The sequence below is a fragment of the Corylus avellana genome, chromosome 4 (genome assembly GCF_965113065.1).
Source record: "Corylus avellana chromosome 4, dhCorAvel1.hap1.2, whole genome shotgun sequence".
Classification (NCBI taxonomy): domain Eukaryota; kingdom Viridiplantae; phylum Streptophyta; class Magnoliopsida; order Fagales; family Betulaceae; genus Corylus; species Corylus avellana.
The window spans coordinates 22151620-22167245 of NC_142493.1; the positions used below are offsets into that span (position 1 = coordinate 22151620).

General features: G+C 38.6%; 1 protein-coding gene across 1 annotated transcript; it reads left to right on the forward strand.

The window, feature by feature from the left end:
* The first annotated feature begins 844 nt into the window (after positions 1-844).
* Positions 845-1273, forward strand: LOC148586445 (uncharacterized). Its single transcript, XM_088515641.1, has one exon. It carries the CDS (start codon positions 845-847, stop codon positions 1271-1273), a length of 429 nt encoding a protein of 142 aa, XP_088371767.1.
* Positions 1274-15626: the final 14353 nt, after the last annotated feature.

Below are 15626 nucleotides of genomic sequence, written 5' to 3' on the forward strand. Positions count from 1 at the left end.
TTCTCCACAGAAGGGCGGGATATCTGGCGAACAAATGGGAGAAGCCAAACATAGAAGGCCCACGGAACAGCTGGGGAGAATAAAATCTAATTGAGAAGGAGGTAGAATATCTGGGCACTTGCCAAAACAGGATTGCAAAAAATTGGTGGATCATGGGCCTTTCCCAGTTGGCTCCCCAAGCCCATCTCTACGAAAGATAAAAGCCCTCGCAAGGGGAGGAACTTATCCAAACCGGGCCTATGGTATACATCTATGGAGGGAAACAATAGAGAGGCCGAATGGAAAGGTGGGCTCGGGTTTAAAGCGGAAATGGGAGGAGTCATGGGATAGAGTTGGGGTACAACCAAGTTTGGCCCAACAGGAGGGGAATCATAAAAACATTGGGAAGAGGAGGGTTGCGGACACAACTCTGCAACTAATTCCCATTAAGGCTGTGGAGGATGCGACTGCAGGTGGAATGGAGACTAAGGAAAAGAAAGGGAGAATGAATGAAGGGAATCATAGCTTGCTTATAGATACAATGGCAGAGGCTACTATGCAGCCCCGCCTAGAGCCATGATTCTCCTTAGTTGGAACTGCCGGGGGCTTGGGAACCCCTGGACAGTTCGAGACCTTTGCCAAGTTGTAAAGGAAAAGAAACCCAAAATTTTGTTCCTTATGGAAACAAAATGTTTACAGAATAAAAAGAACCTGACTCGATTGAAGTTGGGTTTTGCTATTTTGTTTACTATTGATTATGTCGGAAAAAGTAGAGGGTTGGCCCTCTTATGGAGAGAGGATTGTGAAGTGACAATTCAGAACTACTCGAGGCGGTACATAAACGCAACGGTCAAATCACAACCTGATGATTTCGTTTGGCAGGGAGGATGAGATTGTTGATGGGTCTAAAAAATGGGGTGAGGCTTCTCGTCGTGAAAAACAAATGGTGGAGTTTCGTGATACTATTGAATTCTGTCAATTCATTGACTTGGGGTTTGTAGGGCCAAAGTTTACATGGACAAATGGCAGGGAGGATGACAATTATACGAAAGAACGGCTTGATCGTGCTTTGGCAAACTCGGCATGGTGTGAAGCTTTTTGTGATGTCCAAGTACAGATTCTGGCGGCACGGTCCTCAGACCACAATCCCCTATTGATCCAGTTTGGTGGCCACGGGGAAATGAGACAAGGTGGAAGGAGGAGATTTCATTTTGAGGCTAAATGGGTACTAGATGCAGAATACACACATGTGGTGCATGAGGCGTGGACTGGGGAGCAACTAGGCCCAAACTGATTGACCACAGTGAGGGAATAATTGGATTACTGCAACAAGGTGCTGAGTAGGTGGAGTAAGAAGAAGTATGTGCATATTGATCGAATACTAAAGGAAAAGACAAACCAACTAGCTACCTTGTAGCTTAGTAAGGGTCCAGAAAATAGAAAGGAGATTAAAAGCCTACAACAGGAGATTGAAATTCTTCTCAAGCAAGAGGACCTCAAATGGAGACAACAGGCAAAACAAAATTGGTATATGAATGGTGACTGGAATACAGGTTTTTTTCATGCCTGGGCGACTCAAAGAAGACATACAAACCGTATCTCAAAAATCCATGATGCAGATGGGTGTGAGAGGACTAACCCGGATGCGGTTAAGCAAGCTTTTTCCCAATATTTCCAAACCATTTACTCCACGGAAGGGACAGTTGGGATTGACCACTGTCTAGCTGGTTTGCAAGCCCAAATCACGAAAGAGATGAATTTTGCTTTGCTCAAGCCTTTTGTTGCAAGTGATGTGGAAGAAGCCCTTTCTCAGATGGCCCCCTTGAAGTCCCCTGGACTGGATGGGTATGCTACCATTTTTTTCAAAATTTCTGGAATATGGTGGGCTCTGAGGTATGTTGTGCTGTTTTGGGTTTTTTGAATGAAGGTGTTTTTGACCCTGCCATAAATGAAACTTATATTGCCCTTATACCTAAGAAGAAAAATCCAGCTTGTGTGACGGATTATAGACCCATTAGTTTGTGCAACGTCTTGTACAAATTAATAGCAAAGACTTTGGCTAATCGACTCAAAAAGGTGTTGGCCCATATAATTTCTCCTAATCAAAGTGCTTTTGTCTCGGGGAGGCTTATCTCGGACAATGTTTTAGTAGCTTTTGAGGCCTTACATACTATGAATGGAAGACTTAAAGGAAAGGAAGGATTTATGGCTCTCAAATTGGACATGAGCAAGGCTTATGACCGTGTTGAATGGTCATTTCTGGAGGAAGTAATGAGAAAAATGGGTTTTGCCCCTAGGTGGATTGAGCTTATTATGACATGTGTGACCACTGTTTCTTACTCTGTTCTCATTAACGGCCAACCTCATGGTCGTATTGTACTTACGAGGGGTATTAGGCAAGGTGACCCTCTCTTACCTTACCTTTTTATCCTTTATGCCGAAGGTTTAAGCTCCATGCTTAGAAATGCCGAGGTTTCAAAAGCAATTACAGGGGTAGCTATTTCTAGAGGGGGAACCCGCCTTACTCAGCTGTTTTTCGTAGATGATAGTCTGCTTTTTTGTAAGTCTAATATTGTTGAATGGCTAAAAATCCAGGAGCTCCTTGATGTATATGAACGAGCCTCCGGGCAAAAGCTAAATAGGGAGAAAACCTCTATCTTCTTTAGCAAAAACACCTTTCAAGAGACACGTGAGCACCTGCTGCATGTGGCTAGAGTTGGATCCACAAATAGTTACGAGAAGTACTTAGGCTTACCTGCTCTCATAGGGAGGTCTTGTATACGGTCTTTCAAAAGCATACATGGTAGGATTTGGGATAAACTTCAAGGCTGGAAGGAGAAGTTTCTGACTTTGGCAGGGAAGGAGATTCTCCTCAAAGCTGTAATTCAAGCCATGCCAACATACACGATGAGTATTTTTCAACTCCCCAAAACTCTATGTTAGAGTATTAATTTTATGATGTTGAGGTTTTGGTGGGGGCACAAAGAAAACCTCTCTCGTGTTGCATGGCTGAGTTGGACGAAGATGAGCAAGCAGAAAGACAAAGGCGGACTGGGCTTTCGTGAGCTAGAGCTGTTCAATCGGGCAATGCTAGCAAAACAAGGCTGGCACTTTGTTCAGGCTCCCAATTCCCTGGCAGCACAAATTTTTCAGGAAAAGTACTTCCCTCACAGCTCCTTTTTGGAATCCAGACTGGGCAATAAGCCATGGTACGCGTGGCATAGTATATGGCAAGCAAAGCAATTATTAGAGGAAGGCTTAATGTGGCGAATTGGGGATGGAAAGTCAATGAGAATCTAGAAGGACTGTTGGCTACCATCACCTTTTTCACGTATGGTTTTTTCTCCTAACGGATCTCTCCCCAGGGACGCTCTGGTCAGCATATTGCTTGACCCAAATACCCATTGGTGGAACTGTGACCTGCTAAAAGAAAACTTTACTGAGGAGGAGGTGGAATGAATAACGAGTCTGGGTGTTTGTCCAGGAGCCCAACTGGATAAACTAGTTTGGGGGGGAACCAAAAATGGCGAGTTCTCGGTATGCAGCGCTTATCATCTAGCCAAGGCCATCTCTAAGAAAGAACAGGGGTCTTGTTCCACTGAGGTGAGTTATGGTGATCTTTGGAGAGCAATATGGAAGATTAAGGGCCCAAAGGTTACACAGCTTTTTCTGTGGAAAGCTTGTCATAGTATCCTCCCTACAAAAGAGAAGCTTCTGAGCAGGAAAATAACAATGGACCCCTTATGCCCAATCTATGGTTTGTATCCAGAATCTCTGTCTCACATATTATGGAGTTGTCAATCCGCTAGGGATGTTTGGCTAGACTGCCCTCGAGCTTTACAGAAGTACACGAGTGATGATGGGGAGTTTTTGGACCTGTTCAGGAGTCTGTTGGGCCGACTGCAGGAGAAAGATATACGTTTGTTTGCGGAGGTAGCAAGACAGCTCTGGTTTCGACGGAATGCAGTTGTGTTTGGGGGGTCACTTACATCCCCAGCCACTGTGTTACGGATAGCAAAGGAGAAATTAAGGGCTTTTGAACAGGCAGAGGCAAGACGACAACACAATATACGGAGCTTGTAGTCCTTAAGGGCTGCAGTCCAGTGGATGCCTCCACCTGAAGTCTTGATAAAGCTCAATTGGGATGCATCCCTCTCAAAGGAAGAAAATCGGATGGGCATTGGGGTGGTGGCTAGAGATCATGTTGGCAGTGTCAGGGCCTCTCTCTGTGCTTCCAGGCCCTACATGGTGGATTCGGCAGCTGCAGAGGCGATGGCACTCTGGTATGCCACAGTAGTCATTCACCGGTTATGTTTGCAGAAAGTCATATTGGAGGGGGATGCTTTGGAAGTGGTTAATAATATGAAGAGGGACGGACTGTTGAATGTGAGCTATGGATTAGTGCTAGAAGATGCTAAAAATAATATTTGCTTTGGGGTGGACTGGCAGGTGATGCATGTGAGTCGCACAGCCAATGGTGTGGCGCATAAGTTAGCGAAATTAGCAGTTGCGATAAATGATGAACAAACTTTGGGTTGGGGGTTACCACCCTTGTATCCACGATAGTGTAATGGCTGAGCAAGTTTCATAATTGAAATAAAATATATTTTCTCAAAAAAAAAAAAAAAAAAAAGCTTCCGCTAGAAATAATAGCAAACATCATCAATGCAATATTTATCTCATACAATGTGTATAGGAGCAATAATAACATAACAAAACTAGTTATAAGCAAAAAACAATACTAAAGTTCAATAATAGAAATAATAACATGCAAACCTTATCATCATCAATAGTTAGAACATCAAATAACAATATTTAATATTGTACAATTTCGGAATTGACCTAATACACATTTAACGAATTATATATTCATGAAACGATACTTGATGGAACGAACTACCACGTTAATCATCCACTAAAAATACCTGATGCAACGAACTACCATGCACATTAAACCCTAAACGAAGTATTGATTAAACATCCATAAAAAAATACTTACTATTTATCATATATACATAATTACATGTATCACAAACATGTAATTTCTATGTCAATCATATACAACCAAATTATATATGTTACGATGAATAATGACATAATTACATGTAACGTTAAACATCAACAAAACAAGAACAAAATATATAATAAGTTTACCAACTACAAACTCACAGACAATGCTCAATCCAAGTCAATAGCTTCATCATTCTCCAACTTCTCCGCATTATCTGGAGATGATAAAACAATCAATCATGAAGCAATAGGTACCTTTCTTATCAGGATCCTAAGCCAATAAAATACGTGACTTACTTGATTCTCTTTACTACACAATTTCTCCAATAATATATCCACGTTTGTTCTGTTGTACGTGGATAATTGTTCCCCTACCCTAGCCTTCACTGTCACCGGAGTATCGTCCAATGTAATGTGAAGACTCTGCTTAAATTCATACCTTCAAGTCTTATGCTTGTTTCGCATATCAAGGAAAGCGTCCCGTTTTATGGCAGCAATATTGCACTCAGGCGGGATATAGAAGTGCTTCTGCATAAATTCACGCGTATATTTATATTAACAATACAACATATATTTGAGATAAATATATGAATATACAAATAACTATCATAACTACAATAATATTTAATTATAACATACCATCAAGGCATCCCAGATATCTTCCTTCCTACGTTCTGGTACATTCTTCCACTCATCGCCAATCCTTACATAATTATTGCTCCTAACAAACACTCCCGTCATCCGTCTAAATTTGGAAGCGCTTTGTCCCACAGGCTGCCATACGGGGTTATACTCACACACGATCCTCTACCTATCGGGGATCTCCCACAACTTGTGACATGACTTGACACTCAAAACATGGTAGTGGGTGGTGCCATTTTGATCTACACCTAATACATTAAAGATTTAAACAAGTTAATTACATATTTAAACTAACTACATATTAAAATAAAAAAAATATTACAATTTTTTAGCACATATACTTACTTATTGTCCGAACCTCGTCCATCGCCAATGGGCGTGTAGAGGCATCATCGGGATGCGTGTCCTGCGCGGCACCATCCTCATCACCCACATTGCTATCAGGGGGCTGTGTCTCATCACTCTCATCCACTTGTGGTCCGGTGGGGTACGGGTGCCGCTCAAAATGGCCATGTGAAATGATTCCCATATCGCTCAACGTCGTGAAGTCAAACGTGAAAGGTGTGGATGTGTCCCGCTCTGGCAGAGTATGCTGAGAATCTCCATGAACATCACCATCAAAGCCAAAGTCCTGCCCCGCATGGGTCTGTCCTTTCACATGATGTGGAAGTACTAGTCTATACCCTTCTGGCTCCATATCGGCCCGAGGGGATGAGCCTGACGCCAGATGTCAACCACACGGTCGGTTGCCTCTATGCTTTTCTCTTTCCCCTATAACTCATATTTCCCTGCAAAATACGTTACGAACCGAATTAGTATTTAAAATAAGTAAATATGTACAAGCATATGTAAAGTAATCATACATTTAAAATTTTAAACATATACTAGTTACTCAATTAATTATATATCGTTTACTCATCATACATATAAATTTTATGGTTAACATAAAAAACAATTACAAATTAATGTAGATATTTCTTTTTTTTTTTAACCAAAAAAAAAAAAAAAAAAATTCAAAGATAAGAGTGTACTCCAATTTCATTAAATGACATATGCTTCGATTGGTTATAAATCGGGTCGGACGTAATTGACATCATCAGATGAGTTAACATGATCATGATTGGTACTTAAGAGGAGGGGCTTAATCTCGTGGTAGCTGACACTAGAATCATCAGGCCCTTGACCCTAACTAACATCATACACATTTTTAGGTTTAGTCTTTACAGTAAAATCCCAATCTGGGTTCCTTTCATCTTCGATGTAAAATACTTGGTCAACTTGTGAAGTTAGTACAAATGGCTCATCCGTAATCCTCTTTTCGGTGTGGATAAGGTTTTTGAAATTGACACCCGTTATGCCATACTCGTCAACCTTGTACCCTCTGTCCCTCGTGTTGTCCCCCCAATCACACTTGAATATAACATACTTTGTCCTATTGTAGTACTCAACCTCAATTATTTGGGTTAACTTCCCATAATACGTTTCGCCATCAGTATTCGGTACACACATGCTGCTATTCTGAGTCCTTTTTTCGATATTAACTGCAAGAGTGCGGAACAACTTCCCGTTAACCACATATCTATTATACTGGACTGCTGTTTCCTTTGGCCCTTTACAGTGCATTACCAGTTTCTCACCCATCTCCTGTCTACGTAAGTCGTCCAATCCATTGACCTATGTACAATGGAGGGTGAGAAGTCAAATTGGTGTATAGGATTTGTATGCGAAATAGATATATTCGTCATTTAACAGGTAAGAAGACATTATTCTTATGTAGTCACGATACCAATCGACAAATTGTTTGAAATGTTGGCTTTCCAATTGATTGTCCGCTGTTTACCCTCTAAGCGTTTCCATGTGCATCCTACAATTAGAAATTAAATTCATTATAGTGCATTAGAAATTAAGGTTGTACAAGGAATGGTAGGACATGTACTAGTGACATGACTCACGTCCGTAGCGGTAGGAACTCGTCAGAGTTAAACAATATATATTGATGAATCTGTGCCAGTGTGATACGGTTGAGGATGACTCATGTTCCCGCCCCCTTACAACCATCAAGGTTTCTTTGGGCCTTATTATGAAACGTCGGTGCGTTATCCAAATACATCGAGCAGAATGTCACCAACTCAGTTGCTATGTAGCCTTCCGCAATACATCCCTCGGGAGCCGCTTTATTGCGCACATTAGATTTGAACCTCCTAGGCTCCTACATATGAAAATCAATCAATCAATTGCAGTGATTCACTGTCTTTTAGTGGTGGGGAAAAAATAATAATAATAACAATTTAACAATCAAAATTTACCTCTTAGCCGGATACATCCACCTATACTACACTGGTCCACCCAGTTGGCATTCATGGATAAGATGCACGACAACATGAACCATGCTAGTGAAAAAATTTGGGGAAAATACATGTTCGATCTTGCACAAAGTCACACAGACTTCACTCTGGAGTCGGTACAAATCATCTAGTGTCAGAGTAGTTGAACATATGCCCCTGAAGAATGTTCCTATCTCAACCAAAGGTCTGACCATGTTACTTGGCAGTGACCCACTTAAAGCAATGGGTAGAAGTTGTTGTATCAGTATGTGATTGTCATGACTCTTCAAACCCGTCATCGTACGTTCTTTGAGTCGTACGCATTTGAAAATATTCGAGGCATAACCATCGGGCACCCTCACATCCCAAAGCATTTTCAAGAAACTGGTTTTATCTTCATTGGACATCGTATGGCAAGGTGGGGGCATATAGATTTTTCCATTCTTCGTAATGGATGAAGTAGACGTCTCAATCCCATCTCTTGCAAGTCTTTGCGAGCATCGTAGTTGTCATTTGTTTTTCCTTTGATGTTGAGTATTGTGCCAAGAATGTTGTCCATCACATTCTTCTCTATGTGCATCACATCAAGATTGTGCTGTAGTAAATTATCCTTCCAATACGGCAACTTAAAGAAAATACTCTTCTTCTTCCATAATACATGATTGGTCCCTTGTGGCCTGCTGTTGGGAGTACTATTCTTCCGCTTCTCTCCCTATTTCTTACTACTGTTTGAATTTGACTTGCTGGCATCCTCATCCTCAAATGGCATCCCTTCTAACTATCTTAGGATTTCAACTCCACTTAGCACATCGGGTGGACATTGTAGTTCCTGGTTATTGTCAAAATTTCTTTTGTTCTTTTCCTCCACGGATGGTCCAAGGGCAAGTATTGCCTATGGCCCATAAAACACAATTTGTGGCCGTGTTTTAACCATCTAGACCTTGTTGACTGCATACAACAAGGACATGCCTTTGCTCCCCTGGTAGGCCATCCTGACAGATCTGCGAATACCAAAAAATCATTAATTGTCCACATCAATTGTGCTCACAACATAAAGTGTGTTTTAGTGGAAACATTAAATGTGCGTACTCCTACATTCCATAATTCTTTCAATTCCTCAATTAAGGGATGTAGGTAAACATCTATATCCATTCCAGGTGAACTCGGGCATGGGATAATCAGGGATACTATGAAAGACGTTTGTTTCATGCATATCCAAGGATGCAAGTTGTATGGCACAAGTATTTCGGGCCAAGTGCTGTGAGATGTACTAAGGTTCCCAAAGTGATTAAATCCATCTAAGATTAGTCCAAGCCTTACATTCTTGCTGTCCGCTGCAAATTCTGGATACAACTGATCAAATGACTTCCATGCTTCATTGTCGGCCGGATGCCTCAATTTATCGTCCTTTGTACGGTTGTCTGCATGCCACTTCATATGGGGTGATGTATACTGCGACATAAACAACCTCTATAGTCTTGGTATGAGTGGAAACCACCGTAACACTTTCACCGGGCGTTTTTTACTTGACGATATGGGTTGACCGTCCTCATCTAAATGAATTTCATCTTTCCACTTAAATTTTCCACAAACTGTACATGAATCTAACTCCTTGTTGCCCTTCCAAAATAACAAGTAGTCATTACGACAAACTGAAATCTTCTCATACCCGAGTCCCATGTCCCTTAGATATTTTTTTGCCTCATAAATATTAATCGGCAAAGCTTCATTATCCGTAGGCAACAATTGATTGATGAACTCAAGGAGAGATGAGAATATCTTGTTACTAATTCCACCAACACACTTCAAGTTGTACAGATAAATAGTTGTGTTTAGCTTGCTATGTTTGGCCCTATCATATAGCGGTGTCTTTGCCTCTTTAAGCAACTCGTGGTACTTTCAGGCATCAACTTTATCCACTTCTTCAACTACGATTTCTTCATCACCCTGCACAACGACTTGAGGCTCGCAGTTGTCTTCCCTGACATCGTGCATGCCGAACACATCACGCAAGATAGCGTGCATATTTTCACCTTGATCACTGCTTTCACCTGCTTCATCTATGGCCGGATGATTCGAAGGAGATGGTTCAACATGGTCCCGGACAGGCTTCTCACCATGAAACATCCAGTCCTTATATGTAGGAAGTATGCTTTTTCCCCCTATCAAGTGGTTGAGAACAACGCCTGGCGGATAGCACTGGTTAAGGCGACACACCTTACACGGGCAGTAAATCTTACCATTAGGTATTGTGCAGTTCCCAACTGCGAAGTCCACGAACAATCTACAACCGTCTTTGTATTCCTACGTACTCCTAGGCTTTGTCATCCAACTCTTGTCCATTGTTGTATACAGACATTAGAGAGAAATATACGCGACTTAAAAGTATTCAATAAACCCATACATATTTAATGGAATTTACATGCAAACTTAATTACTAGCTAAGGTTGTTGGTAATTTATTTATTTTTTACTCATGAAAATTTCTTAAACTTAAACAAAATAACAACTATTCCAAATGGGGACCATCAATAATGATCATCTATCTAGGCTAGTTTTTTTCATGTTTTTTTTTCTCGTAGTGTTTAGGGTTTTCTTCACGCACTTTTTTATTTTATTTTTTTTCTTTCTAATTTACATTATTTGATGTTGTTTAACCGTTAACATTCTTCATTCACATTCAGATTCTATCATTTTTTTCCCCAAAGTTCATATATATGCATTTGTTAGATGTTGGGGGCCCTAGTTAAATAAAATAAATCTAGCTAGGGTACGAAGTCAATTTATTTTTGTTGTTTTTTTTAAATTTTTTTTTTTTTCCTATTGTCAAAGTTTTTGGTCGTATAACATTTATAAGTATTAATAGGGCAAAACCTAAACAATATACAAGTCTAAATTTAAATGCATTTATTATTATATATCACTAAACAAATTAAATAAATAAATCTAAGTTAATTACTAGTTTCCGGATATAACCGATCAAAACCACATGGTTGTTCATATATACCACGTGCATACCAAATAACAATCATAACTGTAACATCCCTAGCTCGTTAAGGCTGAGTTTGCCACTTTTCTTCTTTTACAACAAAAGTTCTTGCAAAGATCTATAAGGTCTATCAAAGTACTTGATTTTAAAGGATATGATAAATGTATAAAACATTATTCAAGAGATTTTATTACAAGCGAAATTAGAAAACATTAAATTTTAGTTGCGGAATATCATATTATTACAATCACTGATATGAAAAGACTTTGAAAATTAATACTTATTCCCATCCCCATTCCGGCCTCCTATTCCAGCGTCATTTCTACCTGAAAACAAGAAATAAAACTGAATGAGCCCAAAAGGGGCCCAGCAAGTAAAATCCACAACCATAAATAGTTTTACTCATTGTTCTCAGTTTTTGAAAATCGTTTTCACAAATAAATATACATCCAGCCATAATAATACATGTATGTACGGTTGCATCTTCCGTAACATATACATACTATTACATCTAGTAATAGATCATCGTAATAAATCATCGTTATAAATCATCATAGTATATCATCATTGTAAATCATATTATCATTTTCTCATATTAGGGCCCATGTACACTATTACCCCTGTGTACGAGGGTTGCGGGCTTGTGACCATGGCACTGAACTATGGCCTCAGCCATGCCCGACCGTCAATTAACTCTTTTCTTGGTGCACTCAACGGTCATGTTGATGGAATACCACCTTCTGGCATAGCCTCCTTCAGTGGTTTCGCCTCCATCCGAGTATCGGTACCGAACTCCTCTCATCTTTACTTATCTTGGGGCCAAAAATATTCTCCTCCATACATGTGCCCTCATTTCATAACATTTAACTCATTTCTTGTACTTTTCTTTGTACTTCTTTTGATGTATCTTAGGGCAACATGTAGGAGGGTTTATCATTATTCTTCTTTCTTATAATCATCATCATTTCTCAACTTTCTTTTCTTATAATGGAAACTTTTCCAAATATAAACTTGTTGTGCTTAGAAATCATTTAAAGAAATAGAAACTTTCTAAATAATTCTTTTAGAAATCTTTCATGCATGCAACATATCTCCATGACAGGTAAATAAAATAATCATTTACAGTTTGATAAAAGAATGAATAAATAGCATGACATGAAGTACTTTTAGAAGGAGTAGTGAATTTACTTACCTCTAGACTGAAGCTATGAGCAGTCTTTAAACTGCTAATTAATTATCTTGAAAAAAAAAATATCTTGTTGTTCTACTCTGTTTATTCACAACTAAATTAATAACAATTCACGAAAATCAATTAACTCCAGTCTACTCCTTTAGAGAAGTTAACCCATTAAAATAGAGAATCAACTCCCAATACTAATTCAAAATTCTCAAGAGTGAAACCACCCAATATCATCATGATTAAATCAAAAAGGTTCTCATCTAAGGCCTATTACTCAACTTAAAATCAAATACCCATAGCTAAAGGAAGAAGAATTTTACCTTTGAAGAACCTATCTTTGTTATTCTGCAAATTTCTCTCTTGGTCATCCTTTAAATCTCTGTTTCTCCCCCTCAGCATCTCACCCGCTTTGTTTTTCTCATGCTACTCTGTCCATCTCTCACTCTATTGCAACATTCTTTCTCCCTCTGTCTTCTCCTTTTTACATCCGTAAAACTCCCTCTCTCTATCTTCTTGTTTCTTCTTCTCCGTTAAGTAATAAGAAATGAGAGTAGGTGAAGTCAAGAAAATGAAAAGGAAAGTCCAAACCGTGTGGTAAGAGAAGGAAGGAAGAAGAATGTTAGGAGCAATGAGTGGTAATAAGTGGCATTGGGGAAAGTGGGGGAGGAGAGGGGTTAGTGTGCTGGTAGTAAAATAAGAAAGGAAGAAAGAAGGAAGAAAAGAAAGTGGGTAGGGCCTCATGAAAAGAGAGAGAAAGTATAGTACAAAGCATTAGTCAATAATTCAAAGTAGGAGAATAAGTGGGTGTGGGGCTGCTGTGAAGAAAAATGGGGAAATGAGAAGAAAAAAAATAAGAATTAGGTGGGTTGGTCGGCAAAGATGTGGGGAAAAATAGTAAAAAAAATAATAATAATAAAAGAAAAGAGAAAGATAAGGTGATTATGAGCAAGTATTGTAGGTTAACTCGCATTTTAAAAATAATGTCTATTGTCCTCATTTAATCAATCACCAACTATTAAAATCATACTCCAAATTCTATAAATCGATCATCAATTATCATTTCTCTTAAATCACCCAATAAAATAATCAGATATAATCTCGAATCAATATCATATAATCTAATAAATTCCTCAAGAATAAATGCCATTACCTAATCATCATCAAATAAACATATCTAAAATAAGACTTTTAAAATATGGGGCACTACAATAACACACAGCAAGAATTACCTAAATAATTAACAAATTAACAATAAAGATCGACTATCTCAAACAAAGCAAAAATTTAAATAAGATATATATAATAACATACATGTAAAATTGTTATATATAATATATATATACCCGGCCATATATATACATATATATTACCCATATATATTACAAAAAATTGAAATGCATATAGCTAGGGAGGAATGACAAAGTGAATCAATTCATGTAAATATATCAATCATCTTGCACAAAACCAGAGTCATAATTATTTTCTTTTCAAACGTATTACACGAAATTAGCACGTAATCACCCAAACTTGCATACAAACACCAAATCCAAACCAAACAAATAAATAAATACAAGGATGCATGTATATATATATATATATATATATATATATATATATATATATATATATATAGTGAGGAGCTCTTGTAGGAGCTAGAAATGGAGGGAGAGAGGAAGACGGCCGGAGATCGATGGCGGAGAGACGGCCGGCGGGTTTAGCTGCGCGCGGAGGATCGGAGACTTCGTGAGAGAGAAACTACTGAGCTTGAGAGTATATATACGACCGGCGGGTGGAGAAGAGAAAAAAAAAAAGAAGAAAGAATCTTAATCGAGCTTTAGCTATGGCGGAAGAAAGAAAGAAAACCGGAGAAAACAAGAGAAAAAAAAAAAAAGAAAAGCTGAGTCATGGCGCTCTGCACATTGAGGAGATGGGACGTATGCGCGCGGGGGGGAGGGTCTCGAGGGGATTCCTGACGTGTCACACATGGCACGTCAGGATTTTTTGTAAAAAAATAAAATATACATAAATATTTTAATTATAATTAAATAATTTTTTGACGTGGCAATGTACCACGTCAAAATTCTCTGACGTGGTAAATGTTGACCCGTCAGAAAATATATAATTTTTTAAGTTTTAAAATCCATAAAAATTTTCTGAAGTTGCAATATTTAACATGTCAGAATTTTTTGACGTGGTAAAACAAACACGTCAGAAAATTCTAACGTGACACTATTCACGCATTAGAAAAAAAATTTCTAACGTGACAAAATTGCCACATCAGAAAATTAGTGACGTGGCAACAAAACGTGTACAGTAGCCACGTCAGAAAATGATATATTTTTTTTTTGTAGTGCTTTTTCTCTCACTCTTCTCTCCCTCTTGCTCACCGAGGCATTCTTGGTTTTTTGTACAAACCCACCGAATAACCCCTCCTGTCATATTTCCTTCTAGTATCAAATCATTCTTCTTTACCTACACCCCATGAGACTGACCCAATTCCTCAAGACCAAGCTTTTGATTTTCTCATGTTTGTTGCATTAGCTTTCGATTCCATATGGTTTGCAAGTAAGAGAGCTATCCATTGCAGAGAAAGCACCTAAGCCATGCCCATCATGAGCACCAAAACAAACAAAAGATCTGAAATCCAGCTCCTACTTTCAAATTAACCACACCTAAACTCATCCGAAATCCAAACAAAAATTTCCCAACATGAGCACCAAAACCCATCGTCACAGATGGGGTTTAGATCCACCATAGGCCGACTGTATCAAATTCTTCTTTCTTCTAGTATCAAATCCTTCTTCTGTGGTAGTGTTTTTTAAGCTCCAAAATTGAAAGTTTTCTTGGGTGGTGGTGGTGTGGAGGGAGAAAGAGTGAGGAGAGGGAATAAATAATTGCAGAGGTTGGCCATGGGGGGTTTGGGTTGAGGCGGAGGGAGAAAGAGAGAGAAAGAGAGAGAGAAAAGTGAAAAAAGAGAGAATAAATAGATTAAATAATAATATTTAAAGAAAAGTAGAGAATGGAATAAATAAGCGGTTGGAGTTTGTATAGAAAAATGAGTAGGTAAAATAGAGAATAGTGTTTTTTTACTAGGTAAAGAGAAGCTTATACATCATATTAAATGGGAGGTGAGGATTCAATTTACTTCAAAAGGTAAATTTAAGAAGAATAGAAGGAATTATATTCTTTGTAGTGTTTGGGGTATAAATGGAATTTTGATTTAATTCTTTGTAGGTTGAGATGCTAGTAGATTGATTTGTATAGAGATTTTGAGCCCGTTTGAGAGTGCGATTTAAGAGAAATAATTTGCGTTTTAAAACCAAATCGCAATTTTGGAGTGTTTGGGATTGCAATTTTAAAAACTCAAATTTTAAAATCTTGGAAAAATCCGTGATTTCGATAAGCTGATTAGAGGGTGCTTATTTGAAAAAGTACGAATTTAATCAAAAACCACAATTTCGCTTAAACAAAAAAGTGGTGCAATATTTACTTATTTTTGAGCG

Coding starts and splice junctions, on each gene's coding strand:
- LOC148586445 (XM_088515641.1), top strand. CDS start 845: ATGATTTCGTTTGGCAGGGAGGATGAGATTGTTGATGGGTCTAAAAAA.